Consider the following 13,988-nt stretch of genomic DNA (forward strand, 5'->3'; position numbering starts at 1 on the left):
AGCATTCAAACATGTACACAACGTTGCTTGTGCCACAGTCAAAATCCCCTTTTATTTTCAGATGAAAGTTTGAAGCTGTGCTCTTAACAAAACTTGTGTTAGTCATGTGGTTGCATACCTTACAACGGGCTTTGTTGCAACGATGACAAACAGAACAAGTTGCGGGGGTAATTTCTGACGATGTTAGCAAGTCGTGTAAGTTCCTCGCTCGGCGATTTACCACACGTGGGGGATCAGGAGAGATGTTTTAAGGAGATCGGCCTGCAGTAGTATGTTGTGGTGAGTCTGAAGAATGCTGTTGATGCTTGGTGCCGATGCGGAGTGTGGTAAAACCAGGTTAGTGTTCGAGTGTGCAACACTCTTCTTTCGAATAAAAAGTTATTTGTAGTCTACACCACCAGCCCGTTGAACAACATCGTCAATAATTTCGGGTGGATATTTTTGTTTCTTTAGGGCCTCCCAAAGATTGGTGCAGTTTTCAGTTAAGTCTGAATCTGCGTAACATATTTTTTCAAATGTAGCGCTTGACCGTATGAGATCGTCGTTTTTCAATGCTTTGAATGAGAACTTTCACAATGGAGGTAGGATTGCCTAATCGTTGGTTTCCTAGAGTTAGGTCGTGAGTTTATTAGCACAGATTCTGTATATAACCGCTCGACTGCAGACTGCTTTTGCTGGTGCAGAGTCGGCGTGCCCTCGCCTTTCGTGACGATGAATGTGGCACGCTAAGCGAAGAAACGCTGCACTGTGTAAGTTTGCCATAGTGATACTTTGCACGCCTTTGTCTCGCTCCAGTAATTTTCCTCGACTGGGCAACGTGAGTTTTCAAACTATCGTGCTCGTGAGCCGTTGCTTCATAGTTACTTCATCTGCAAAGTATTTTGGTGGATATTCCAAGTAAACTATATGGCCAATAAAACAAGCTTGTCTCCCCAATCTTTCTTGTTAATCTTCAGTTTCTCTCGCACATGCAATTCGCAAGATAATAAATACGCAATTGAACCGCGTAGTTATCAAAAGTACATAAAAGGTGAGCAATGAAAAATAATTCCAATTTCGCGCCATTAGAAATGAACGCCGTCGCTACCGCTTCCGGTTGTGATGTCATATTTTACTCTTTTATTTTTTGCTTGCTGCTAGTCGTCCCCGCGATACGTAGATGGCGACGGTGGCAACGAGCAGCCAACTACTTGACACATGGGCTTCTATGGAAGTTTCGCTATCGGTTTACATATACCTTCGTTCCTGCGCCATACGCGTACTCTAATCGCAAATGAAACCCGCACAACGACGAAGCCAAGTCAATAGATGGCCGGTGCAACGACGCTCGCTCATTCTGGACGTCTCAGAAGAGTATGTCAGTTGCGCTCTTCCGAGTGCCGGTTTGCGTTTCACCGGCGAAATCGGTAATATTTCATTGCGCGCTAATAATTGCAAGCGGTGGCTTTTGCGAAATCTGAAAGTGGCAACAGTCTCATCGCAGCAAGGGCTGCAATTTTTCCGTTTGACTCAAGCGCCTGTCTGCCCTAATTCAATAGTTACTTAACATAATCTATTTAATTACTGTTATAATGGACACTGCTATTAATCTTAAGGTGCCTGCAACCACACAAAAAGTAATTACCTTTGTCTTTGGAGATTTTCGGCCACGGTCCCTGAAACGCCCTGTCTCTCTCCATGCACAGACACGCACATACATACATACATACATACATACATACATACATACATACATACATACATACACACACGCGCATATATATATATATATATATATATATATATATATATATATATATATATATATATATATATATATATATATATATATATTTGCCGAGTGGGCCTGCACGCCTTCGGCTCCGTACTTTGATCTACAACGCATCGTCGCCTGTGCCCGCGCTCTTTTCTCGACGCTCTCATCTTGACGAGAGTTCGCCGGTTTCGCGGTTTCGCTCTCTTATCTTGACGGGGGTTGAAATGACCGCTAATAGCTTCCTACGTGTTGTGATTTCATGGAAAAGTTTGCGTTGCAACCATGTTCCGCGTGAAGGTCAGTTCGCTCACTGCAGCGGCCGTGTTTGCTACAGGAGTGAGCTGGTGACTTTTCTTCGTATGGCATTCCTGTTCCCTCCCTATTTCCTCTGTGTCTTCGTGTTTTCTATGTATTCAAACCAAATAAATAATAAATAATCTGCAGAACATTCCATTATTTGCTGCGCCTTTGCGGTGAAACTGTGACTTTTTTTCGTTGCTTTGCACCATTACACATAGCTAAAAGCGCTGCTTCTGGTTTATACTACAAACGAAACGTAGTTTCGTGTGTGACACGTACAACCGTTTCTGCATACAACTGCATCAACTGCATCTTACCGTTTTCGTTGTTTTGCGCTAAGGGAACATAGTGTTATGGTGAGAACACATGGTGAACCGACTAGCCCAAGAGTAAGTACCTCTAAATTGAAATCTCGGCGATAGTACGTAACGCCTTATGAGTCACTCTGACTTGCTGCGACCATAATATTAACGACATTAATAACGAACTGGTAAAAAACAGTGATACAATATTTTAGAAAAAAAAATTATAGAAAACATCCACACCTGTCTGGGCAGGTGTAAGCATTGGAGTGTTGTGCAAAAGGGTGCCCCCACAGTGCAACGTGGGCGAAGAAGTATATAGCGCATGTACCGAATCATGGCTTCGCTTGCCGCATGTGTCTCAACTGGTCGGTCCACTTCAAAATTTGGTGACCCCAAATTTTCCATACCGCCCACCTCAAAATTTTCTTTAGATCCAGTCCCAAATTCCCTCCAGTTGGCCCATCCACAATTTTTTTTCAATCGGCCCACCTAACTTCGCCCTTGGTCCATTTCCACATAAACTAATTGGGCAACCCTCAAACTTTCCAAGCGGCCTCTTTTTTGCAATTTCAAGCATTTGTCGAAGCAACCCTGAATATTCCATTTACACACCCCCGAATTTCAATTTGCGTTACTTAGGACATGCTCAGAAGGTCGAGGGTTCGAGTCTCACGGGCCACTTGATATATGATGGGCTTCAGCCGTTATTCGCTATACACCACTAGAGCCTACTAATGCGATTTCATGGAGCCCTACGTAAGGAACCCTTGCAAAACATACAGTTTTGCAAGGGTACCTTAGAAAGGGCTCGATATGAGCGAGTTCTGTGCGACATTATTTCTGAACTAAACGACATTATTTCTGACGCGATTATACGCTTCTACAAAGTAATACTACATGCGTAAAGAAGACTCCTCCCGCTACATGGCATTCATACAGTGTGTTTTTTTTTCTAAGCAGTTTCACGTTCGAGAAGAAACAGCTAATGCGCGTAATGTTGCTAAGACTTTTGACCCGGTCTCGGAGTGTCTTGGACTTCTGGACGCTTGTGTCTTCTTAGCGCACTTTTGGGGATTCTTGAGCTGTGTAAGTTTAGGATGAGGAAGTGGAAAAGCCCTCCGAGCTAGATGATGATGAGTCATAATCTCGTGGAAAGGGAGTAGCGAGTCCCTGTATCTTCCGGCGTCCCCGCCTGTGCATCCGCCGGAACCGCCGCGGTGAGCGATACTTCGCGCACGGTCATGGGCAAACTCAAAGGCGTTGGGGACATCGGGATGTACGTTGGCACCCATGTGGGCTGGGAACCATGTTATGGTGTGAAACCCGGCAGCCCCCTCGCAGCCGAGGATGTCCGCTGCCTCACGCGAGATCGAGCCCGAGGCGAAAGCCCTAGCTGCGGAACGCGAGTCTGTAAAGATATTTGGACGCGATGAGTCCTTCATTGCTGTGGCGATGGCGATTTGCTCAGCCACCGTTGACGAAACCTTACTTACCGAGGCAGAGCATAGGGGTGTGCCACTATGATCGACCGAGACCACTGCGAAGCGGCACAAACGCCCGTACTGGGCTGCATCGACTAAGGTCGCGAGACCCGGACTGTTTGCAACCGATTTTAATAAGGAACGGGCCCGAGCTACGCGGCACCCTACATTGTATTGAGGGTGGACATTTCTTGGAAGTGGAGCTACCGAAAACGTGCCTCTGATCGAGGGTGGTAGTGTCACATTACGCTGGTTAGTCTCTGTAGGACCCCAGCCTATGGATTCCAGGATGCGCCTACCAGCCCACGAGGACGATAGTCGCACGACCTGAGCCATCTGCTAGTCCTCGATCACCTCCGAGAGAGAGTTATGCATGCCCGATTGTAGGAGCTTCTCGGTGCTGGTGTGGATAAGCAAGCCTAGAACTCGCTTTATGCTTTTGCCCGTTAGTGTATCAATACTTACCTCTTCACTTTAGGGCCAGTGCAACGCTCAAGCGACATAATTATTGTGGCTCATGAGAAAAGCGTGATAGACCCGAAGGTGATTGCTCTCGCTCAGCCCACCCCTGCGGTTCGAGACCCTGAGTATGAGCCTAAGCATGTTCTCCGTCTTGGAGATGATGCGGGCTATAGTCCGTGAGTTGCCGCCATTGGACTCTAGCAGAAGTGCGAGGACCCTGGTGGAGCCCACCCTGGGTATTTGCTGCCCATCCCGTGTGTATAAAGCAACGGGAATCTGTTCTAAAGGTGTGAGGTTCCTCAGCCCTTTCCGGTGGGTCTGTATAGTAATAACGCACACTTGGACTATGACAGGCTCAGGCCTGAACCGATTAGAAAGTTCTCCGTGATGTCTAGTGCCTCTTGAAGCGCCTGCTCTACCCCGGCGTCGGACCCTCCTATGCACCACACGGTGATATCGTCCGCGTAGAGAGCATGGTTAACCCCTCGCACCGTAACGAGTCGCTCTGAGAGGCCCTTCATGGCAATATTGAAGAGGAGAGATAAATTCACCCTGTGGGGTGCCTCTTGCTCCCAAGGTAAATTCCGCGGATATGATTTGACCGATATTAATGGTAGCCCTGCGATCCCTGAGAAAGAAGCCAACGTATGCGTCGAACCGTTGTCCTCGAACCATATCGGAAATTGCTTCAAGCACAAACTTGTGCGAAATATTATCAAAAGTTTTGGCCAGGTCTAAAGCTATTATGCCTCTAGTATCCCTGGTGTTGTTGTCAATGATTCGTCTCTTGATAAGAAGCATGACGTCCTGTGTGGATAGTGCAGGTCTGAATCCTACCATAGTGTGTGGAAATAGCTCCTTGCTTTCTATGTACTCGGATACCCGATGGCGAATCGCATGTTCGGCCACCTTGCCCACGAAGGACGTAAGAGAGATGGGTCGCATGTTCTCTAGCGCTAGAGGTTTGCCTGGGTTTGGGATGAGCGCTACCAAAGAATCTTCTAGGATTCGGGTACGTGGCCCGTCTCCCAAATTTTGTTGACTTCATATGTTGAGCTCATATGCTCTGGCAACGTCCTGCGTTACGTGACGCAGAGTTCAACAAAGAAGAGGACTGGGAGGAAGCCCTTAACAGCGGCGACCTCTTGGTTCAACTTCGTGCTGTCCAGAGGGCCTGCGAGAGGGCGGAGGGCCACGGTCTTCCGGTCCCTACGTGGGAGCGGCCCGCGACTGCTACGGATTCCCCCTAAAAGGGGGCGTTACAACGCAGTTCCTCAGGACCTGAATAAAGTTCTCTGTTTGTCTGTCTGTTTGGGCGGTGCGAAATTATGTGTGTTTCGTGCCTATGTGCATGTGAGTGTAATTCGAAAGCGATGAATTCTATTGTAATGCATGACGAGATTTGATGGCATTATTCCCATGCAAAAAAAAAAGAAATAGCGAGGCTCTGTGGTAGAATACCTGCTTGCCACGCAGACGGCCTGGGTTCCATTCTTACTTAAAGCTAACATTTTTGTTATTTATTATTGCGATAGCAATTATATGGACAGTCTCGGCTGGATTTTGCCGTCGCCGTCGCCGCCGTCATGCACCGTATATGTATAAGTATGTATATATCTATAAATTCCCCACAGAAAAATAACTCAGAAAAATGCTTCCGAAGCGCGGAATCGAACCAGGGACCCCTTGCTCCGCAGCGAGCGGCGCTATCCACTACGCCACGAAACGCAGATCCTCCACGTAGCTAACGGCGAGCGTTATATACACACCATTTAGCGCTGGACGGACTCAGAGACAGCAGGCGATAATAAGCGTTTCTTCAATACCAGCTAGGTGGCGCTAGGAGCCCGACGGGCGCATTTAAAAGTCGTCGGCGAGCTCGCTCGCTTCTTATATTTGCGCATGGGAGAAGCTTGCCCTTCCGCTGTCTGCTCGCGCGGTTTTCTCGTGGCGAGGGGTAGAGGAATGTTTCACGCTTTCACCGTGATGTCCGCGCTCATGTTACGGCGCGTACGAATGTCACTCGAGCTCAGGGACGCCGCTAAACAAACAAACAGAAGATGAGCGCGAACTATCAAGTGTCACAGCTCGACACTTGAAGCACGCTAGTTTCCTTCGCTGCTTCGGCCGCCTTTGCAACAGAAGCGCTGTTCAAACTGAGAGTATCCAATGGCGAGCCTCACTTCGTATAGCATTAGTTCCTTGCTATCGCATTCATTGCTTCGCCCTTGCGGCGAAACTGTGACTTTTAAGTGCGAATGCACTTTATAAGCGACCCTGAATCCGCCGTCCCATAGCAACGGCGCGAGGAGCGGAGAGGAGCGTCTGTAGCAACGGCGCAGCGACGTCACGCCCCGTGTGACTGCGCGCGCTCCGCCCTCCGCTCCGTGGCTGCGCGCGCCCCGCGCATTGCCTGTGGTGATGAAGGCCGGCGGCGAGACGCCGAACGAAAGCGTGCGAAGCGAGCCGAGCACCCCGAAGCCGATCTGGCGCGGGGACGCGCGATGCGTGAGCGAGCGCGGGCCCTCGAATTCGATCGGCCGGACGCGCGCTTCAAGCGAGACTTCCTGGACCGCAGCTTCGGATATAGCTGCGCGGTGTGTGATCGACTGTGGTTCGACAACAACCTGAGCCCCATCTCGGCCGTGCGCAACGCCGCCAACAAGTTGAACGCGTTGCGGGTTCTTTGGAACGAGTTCGGAAGACAGATCATCATCATCAGTAAAAGTGCTTTGCACTTAAAAACGGCCAGACCTCCGTGGGTCGGCTGGCGCGTGCTCTCTCGCTGCCGTCTCCTTCGCTCGGCTCTGCAGTTCAGTCGCGCGCGCCCCCTCATAGCATCACCCCGTGCTTCGCACTTCCTCATACTCCCCTTCGGGGAAATGCGGGTTTTTTTTATTTGCGTCTTTCTCGATTTTTGGTCACGAAGAAGATGATCATTCTTCGCTCACAACCAACGACACCGACGCCGAGCGAGCGAGGAACTTTATTGAAAAAGACCAAAGGGATCGGGATCGGGGGTGGAAGCGAAGAGGCTCCATCTCTTCACCCGGTCGTTGGCTCCACCCACACCGGAATTTCTTAAAAACGAGCTATTCACTACTATCGGGTTAAAATAATCGCAAGAAAATGCCTACGCGGTAAATGACACCGTTGTACATGAACCCAATTACTTCGAGAAATGTAAGTGATGTGGGTAGAAAAGAATGGACCGGAAAAAAAAAAGGACTAAGATTTTAGCGGCCAGCTGTCAGGTTTACAGCTTGTAGGACCCCGAAAACACAAATGTGCTTATATTTTGTTTGCAGTAGTATTTAAAATATATATATATATATATATATATATATATATATATATATATATATATATATATATATATATATATATATATATATATATATATATATATATATCCTATATACTCATAGAATATATAAACTTAAGCGGGCGCGTTGTCTGCTAATCTTGTGAGAAATGTTTTTTTCGCTTGCATGTCGATTGCGCTATGTATCGTTTCATGTCACAACATAGTCTGTGCTGTGTGTACAAGGCTCCTGACTGCCGCGTTATTTGTAAAAGATCCTGAGCTTATATTTATTCTGTGAGAATATCAAATAGTAGAGCTGTAAATATTCAATAAAATGTATTTAATTATGGGGTTGTGTACAGTAAATTCAAATGAAAAAATGGAAGTTGCAATTGTGTTTCCAGCATGAGGCCTTCGCTATGCATGCTATATGATTCCTGAGGAATAAGATACCGGCATATGATTCGTAGGATCTAGATGCGAGACGGCCGCAACTGCCCCGTTGATACCGCTGCAAACACCAGTGCACTTAGATTTAGGTGCTCCGCGAATACTGCGTAACTACACTGTGCAGTCGTGATTGAAGATTTCACTTTACACCCATAGTACCTACTACTGAGAAGCGCGCTTCTTTGTTTTGCAGTGACCACGTTTACGCGCTAATACTGTTACAGATATCACCGTAAGCCACATGCTACACGTTTATGAATGTGCGAGCCCTTTTGAACGTTATCGCTGCTTTTAATCGAGCTGCTAGCCCAATAAAATTAGCATCGTTTGCTCAAAACCTTCACGGAGGACCGGCGGCAACCGTGAAGGTCCGATAAACAGTATATACAAGATAAAAAATTGGCGCACAATACACTAAGTCGAGCAAGTCCGTGTCACAGCAGTGCTGTTGGTCATGTTTGAGCTTCTTTTGTTAACCATCTATAAGGAATGCTTGGGCGGTCATTGAGCGTGTGCCGGTTCACGATTACGAAAATTTGCTATCTACGACACAGGGCAAACCTCGACCGTAAAAGTTCTGCTGTAAAAGAAACGTTTCACCCGCAGGTCAGTTCGATTACGACAACCGCCTACTATGCTCTCCACAATGATAGCATTTTCAGCATTTTGGTTTGTGCTGGGATAAAGCGTAAATAATGATAACTGTTCTGGTGTTACGTCCTAAGACCACGATATGATTACGAGGGACGCCGTAGGTTCCAGAAATTTCGACCTGGAGTTCTTCAACCTGCGCTTAAGTTTTAGTATAGTGACTTCTACTATTTCGCCTCCAGCGAAATGCCGGGATTTGATCTCGTGACGTTCGAGTCAGCAGTCGAGCACCATAACTACTAGCCCACCATGGCGGGACAGGCGAAAGCGTTCCAGATAATGATAAAAATGGTACGTTTTTTTTCAACTTGGATTTGCAACTTGAATTCACAACGACGTGATATGATAACGAAAGCATTACAAAATTTGCTCCGTAAGTGTGTGGCGAAGACGGCGACTTGATTGTCTATGCTGTACCTAATGTTTGTAGCAATAAAAAATTGTCTAGAAGCGTTTTCCTAGTTCAATTTAACACACCCTTCGATAAATTTGGTTGCGTGGCACATCTGAGTGGCTTACCGTAAGTAGCTATTTCATATAAAATGAAGTTGGAAGTCGGCGGCCCGTCTCGTTTATTTTCTTCATGTTCGTTTTTGGTGCTGTTCCATCTTTATACGACTTCAGCTCGTGGAGCCTTCAGTAGTCATAAAACGCCATTTCTGCGCCTTACTGCCAGTGATCCATCTCTCATGGTGCTTGCCACATTATCCTTCACGCGATATTCTGTGACACTCACTTTGTTGTGGGCTCAGGCTTTTTGTCCAAGCGTGACATGCTCCGCAGTATTCGCTACCACACTACTCGAAGTTGCTCTATTAAAGATGTAACTTGAAAGAACGTGAGCTTGGCCATGTTGGTAATCCATCTTAACACCTATAGCGCACCGAAAGGACAGGAACACAAATAAGAAAGCTGCGTCCACGTCATTTCTTTGTGTTCTTGTCCCTTCAGTGCGCTATAGGTGTTAAGATTTCTCTATTAACTGTTTACATGTAATAGAGGGCGTCCCACTTACCAACAACAGACAGAAGCCATGCTAAGAGGGACTTCATGGTTGTAGTAACTGGCACTACGCCGTTGAGCAGTACGATGATACCGGGCGTGGTACAACGAGCTTCGTTCACATCGCGCGCATCAGTAAGAAATGTACGACACAGCGTTTACCTTAAACGCACTCAACTGCCCTGTCGCAGTGTGGCTGCTTTTCGCCAAACCCTATTGTTTCGTTTGCTTTGCCTTACAGGCGAAGACGAATAAGCTGGTTAGACAACTCAATTGTTTTTTGCAGTGCATGTGAAAGAAGCCTAACCAGTCTAATTTAAAACAAAAGCACAGCATGAATACGCGTGCATATTTTTGAAAAAGAGATATGCCGACAGCTATACTTCTCTCCTTAGCGTTTATTCTGGATTTCTTAAGGACTATGCTCATAACAAAATGTAACCTGCGCAGGTGGTGATCTTTAGCCCCATTGTGAGTCTGTGCGTATTAAGAATGGGTGATTGTTCACGAATTGGTCATTAGTCGATTAATAAAAATATAGTTCTGGCATTTCTCGCAACTCCTTCGAAATGCTAACAAGTATTTACGTGCAAAAAACAGAATAAAAATAGACACGCTTACCTATGATGGAAAGACGGCATGTCACTACTTAGTGGGCGCCATCATTTCGGATGATGATGTCGTTTTTTATTGCCAGACTTGGACTCTTGTCGCGAATAGATAGCCACATATGTGTCATTTTTTTTATTAAATTTTGCTTCGGGTATGGTAGTTTATAAGTCTTCCTATCTGGTTGTGAATTTTTGACATCCTTCATTCGAGCTTCTCTCTGGATTGTGCTGCCGCATGTACATATTTAACGACTCCTTTTCCTGCATATTTATTCTAACTTTTTATTGATCAATATTCTGAACGCTTGTTGCCTATCTTAGCCGCTTGCCATTAGCGTTCTTGTTTAGCACACCTAACATTTTCTGCGATATTCACTTAGCACTTCTACCCAATTTGAACACCAGTCCCTTTGAGAGACCTTCGCTGTCTGCGGGTCTTTGTTGATGAAAATGCAGGCATTATGCTACGACGGTGTATAGTACCGCACGTTTATTGCATCAGAGACAGGCCTCTGCCAGTTGAAATCTATTGTTCTGTTAGTCCAGAGACAGCCAGCCCACTCCTAAAATATCAAATCACTGCGGTTTGTGGTCAGATATAATTTTTCTCTTCAGGTTAACTTTTTTCTGCATTTGTAGATATCGAGGTAGTTTTTTCCGTCTCTTCTTAAATCCTTTCTTTTGAGATGGCTCTTGGTAGTCTATTTTGACTCTAAATTACGCTTTCTGTGGCGTTCATCTTTTTTTATCTGTTCTTTAATTGCATACTTACGCTTTTGATCTAAAGACGCCTATGTGATTTAGCCAACCATTTCTTTTTTGCGTTTCTTTTCTTCATTTTCTTCAAGATGAATTTGCTCTTCGTTGCTTTCATTTCAAAAGAACTCAAACAAATATCTTCCAAGACACTTTTAAGCTCAGAGTGAAGAGACTCTTTGCATACAGGGTGCCCAGTTTTTGTAGCACAATATGTCCGCCGTCTTCCAACAAATTCGATGTTACCTGATCCTCACTAATAGTCTTGCCTCTTTCTATCCCATCCCCGGCCTTCTTTAATTTTCCTGTCGTTACTGGTGGGATGTACGCTTCGTCTGAGCTTCCTAATGCTGCTACATCTTGCGTTAATGCTCTGGTTGTCCCGGCTACGGTACAGATCTCTGGAAAACTCCTCAAATACTTCAACCACCTTATCCATTGGTAGGGACCGAAGTGGACGATATGAATCTGGATTTCGGCTGTGCCCAGGTCTCCCTTCGCCACTTTAAGGCTTCGTCCGTTCTTTAGGGCATGCTCAATTATCTCCAATTGTTACCTTCGTATGTCAACTACCCTTTGTTCAGTGATAACTTCGAAAGCTCTGCCAGTTGTAGTCTCTGTTGGGTTTGAAACTTTCATGTTTTGAAGTTTCTCAATGAGATTTCTCGTCTCGTGGGAGAGCTTGTAATCGTCATGTTTAGCGAGCGTGCCTCCTACTTCTATGACACATTTCATAAGGATACATGCCAAATGATCGCTGTTTGTATCAACGCTGAGATCGGTTTCCTTTGTTAGAGCCGAGTATCTGTTCTGGAGCAAGATCCTTGATTCCTGTACTTTCCCTCTCAGTGCTAACTCATTAATTGGTTTCTTAGTATCAGTTTCTGCCGTTCGTTCCTCAAGTCTAGCTGAATCGGAGATCTTACCGTTCTATCATCACTGCATCGTATCTTCCCCACATTTCCACATCCTGCACGATGTCAGTGTGTGCACACAGGATGAAGTCTTTCATTCTTAGTTTTGTCATTAGGGGCTCCTCCACGTCGACTTCGGGATCTGGTATTGGTAGAATGTTTTTCAAAATCCGGAAATTATTGCGCTCTGCGAGCTTTACTAATAACTCCACTTTGCTGTTCCATATTTTTCTGGGATGCCATATTACCCACTGCCTCGAATCCAGCCTGCTGCCTGCCTACATTGGCATTGAAGTCGCCCATCAGTACTGTATACTGTGTTTTTACCTTATTCATTGTCTATTCCACGTCCTCCGATGCTTTCAACTAATTGATCTCCATGGCAATATGTAGGCCCGCAGGCCTCAGGCACCCGCACTTTATACGTTGTCTTGAGTTTAATTACAATGCCTACCACCTTTTCATGAATGCTGCAGTATTCTTCTTCGTTGTGATCTCCGTTCTTAACGATAAATAACCCCGCCCAGAATTTTCTTGTGTCATATAAGTCGCGATGGCATAGAAAATTCTCGTGCTTTAGGAGTGCGAAGGCTTCAACTGCTCTCGTAGCCTCACTGAGCCGTATTATATCATATTTAACACGATATAGTTCACTGAATAGTACTGCTGTACTCGCCTCAATAGATAACGCTCTAGCGTTAAATGTTCTCCGGTTCAGATTTCATTGCTATAGGCCTCACCATTCTACAGGTGCTAGTTTTCTGCGATTCCACGTTTCCACGAAAAAGCACACAAAGAGCATTTTCTAGTGGAAGTTCGGAAAAGCTAGGGATGAGCGAATATTCTAGTTGAAATTCGAATCGAATCATACCTCGTCGCGGATAGCTAGGGCTACTACACATTGTCCAATCAGCCCTTTTTCCGAACTCCGATGCCGAAGACCTGCTGGCTTTGAAGTGCGTCCCCGGTATTGGCGCTTGGGCCCTTGGCCTCACATGGGAAAATTTGGTCACAGTACCGCCGCCACTACCGAATTGGCTGTTGAGAAACTCCAACCTTGCATCCTGACGCACAGTCAACTTTTTGTTTTCTTTTGGCATGAAGAGCAACAGCCCTCTAAAGCGCTGGTAGGGACAGGGATTTATTCACAGACACTGGTGATGGGGACTTCACGCCATTTCTTTGCAAACAGAAATGCCAGGTGGAGATTTTGAAGTTCTCGCTTTCTTGGCAGGGATGAAACACCTGAGTCCAACACTTTCGTTCACTGCCCTCAAAGGATTGTCAAATGCCGATCAACACTCTTGATGAAGAAAGATCATTCAGGCGGTGACAGTGCGTCCCACAAACGTTATTCTCTCTGTGAAGACAGAACAAAGCACCATTTGATGCTCAGCCACACAGGATTCCTTCAGTTTTAAAAGGGGTGCTGACGCACTCTTTCAAATAATAATAAAATGACCTCGGTATGGGAGTTAATTTCATCACGAATCGATTACCCCAAACATTTCTCGAATCCGTCAAGCAGGAGTGGAGTTACAAGAAATTCTCGCCAGCTTCAAGCACTCTTTCTTCCCTTGTACCGACGAGCTTGCTGGAAGCTACACAGGGAGGGATGCCATGAAAGAGAGAGGGTACGTCAGCGCACCGCGCGTCATTGCCTTAAGCGCGCGACATGAAACGTGCTGGTGCTCATCCGTTGCGATTCCAGTGCGCGATAGAGTTGTGACACCAGCACGCGGCGACGCCTCGTGGCAAGAAGGGCGTCTAATGCATATGCCGCTCCTGATTTCTGTCAGCTATCAGCCAATAGCGGCAATATGTTGAGCGGCATAAAGCTGGCACCCCGCCCGCCGAAGCGAGTGAAGACTTACGATGAGCTCAGGTTTATTAATTCCGTTGACATCTCTGTGGGAGTGTTTCTAGAGCTCCTTTGATTCTATGTCAGAAACGTGTTCCCCGAATGGGATGGCAAATTCTTTGTACAAAAGCA

The 13,988-nt window shown here is 46.2% G+C and overlaps 1 protein-coding gene across 2 annotated transcripts in view; it reads right to left on the bottom strand.

Moving 5' to 3' along the window:
- LOC119390715 (uncharacterized) overlaps positions 1-9,855 on the bottom strand; it is a 49,594-nt gene extending 39,739 nt beyond the window's left edge. For both annotated transcript variants that reach the window (XM_049414909.1, XM_037658401.2), the window contains exon 1: positions 9,728-9,855. In XM_049414909.1, coding sequence (XP_049270866.1) covers positions 9,728-9,764 — 37 coding nt within the window. In that variant the 5' untranslated portion in view covers positions 9,765-9,855. The remainder of the gene's footprint in view (positions 1-9,727) is intronic.
- Between the last annotated feature and the right edge of the window lie 4,133 nt (positions 9,856-13,988).

Source organism: Rhipicephalus sanguineus, chromosome 4 (genome assembly GCF_013339695.2).
Source record: "Rhipicephalus sanguineus isolate Rsan-2018 chromosome 4, BIME_Rsan_1.4, whole genome shotgun sequence".
In the NCBI taxonomy this organism is placed as follows: domain Eukaryota; kingdom Metazoa; phylum Arthropoda; class Arachnida; order Ixodida; family Ixodidae; genus Rhipicephalus; species Rhipicephalus sanguineus.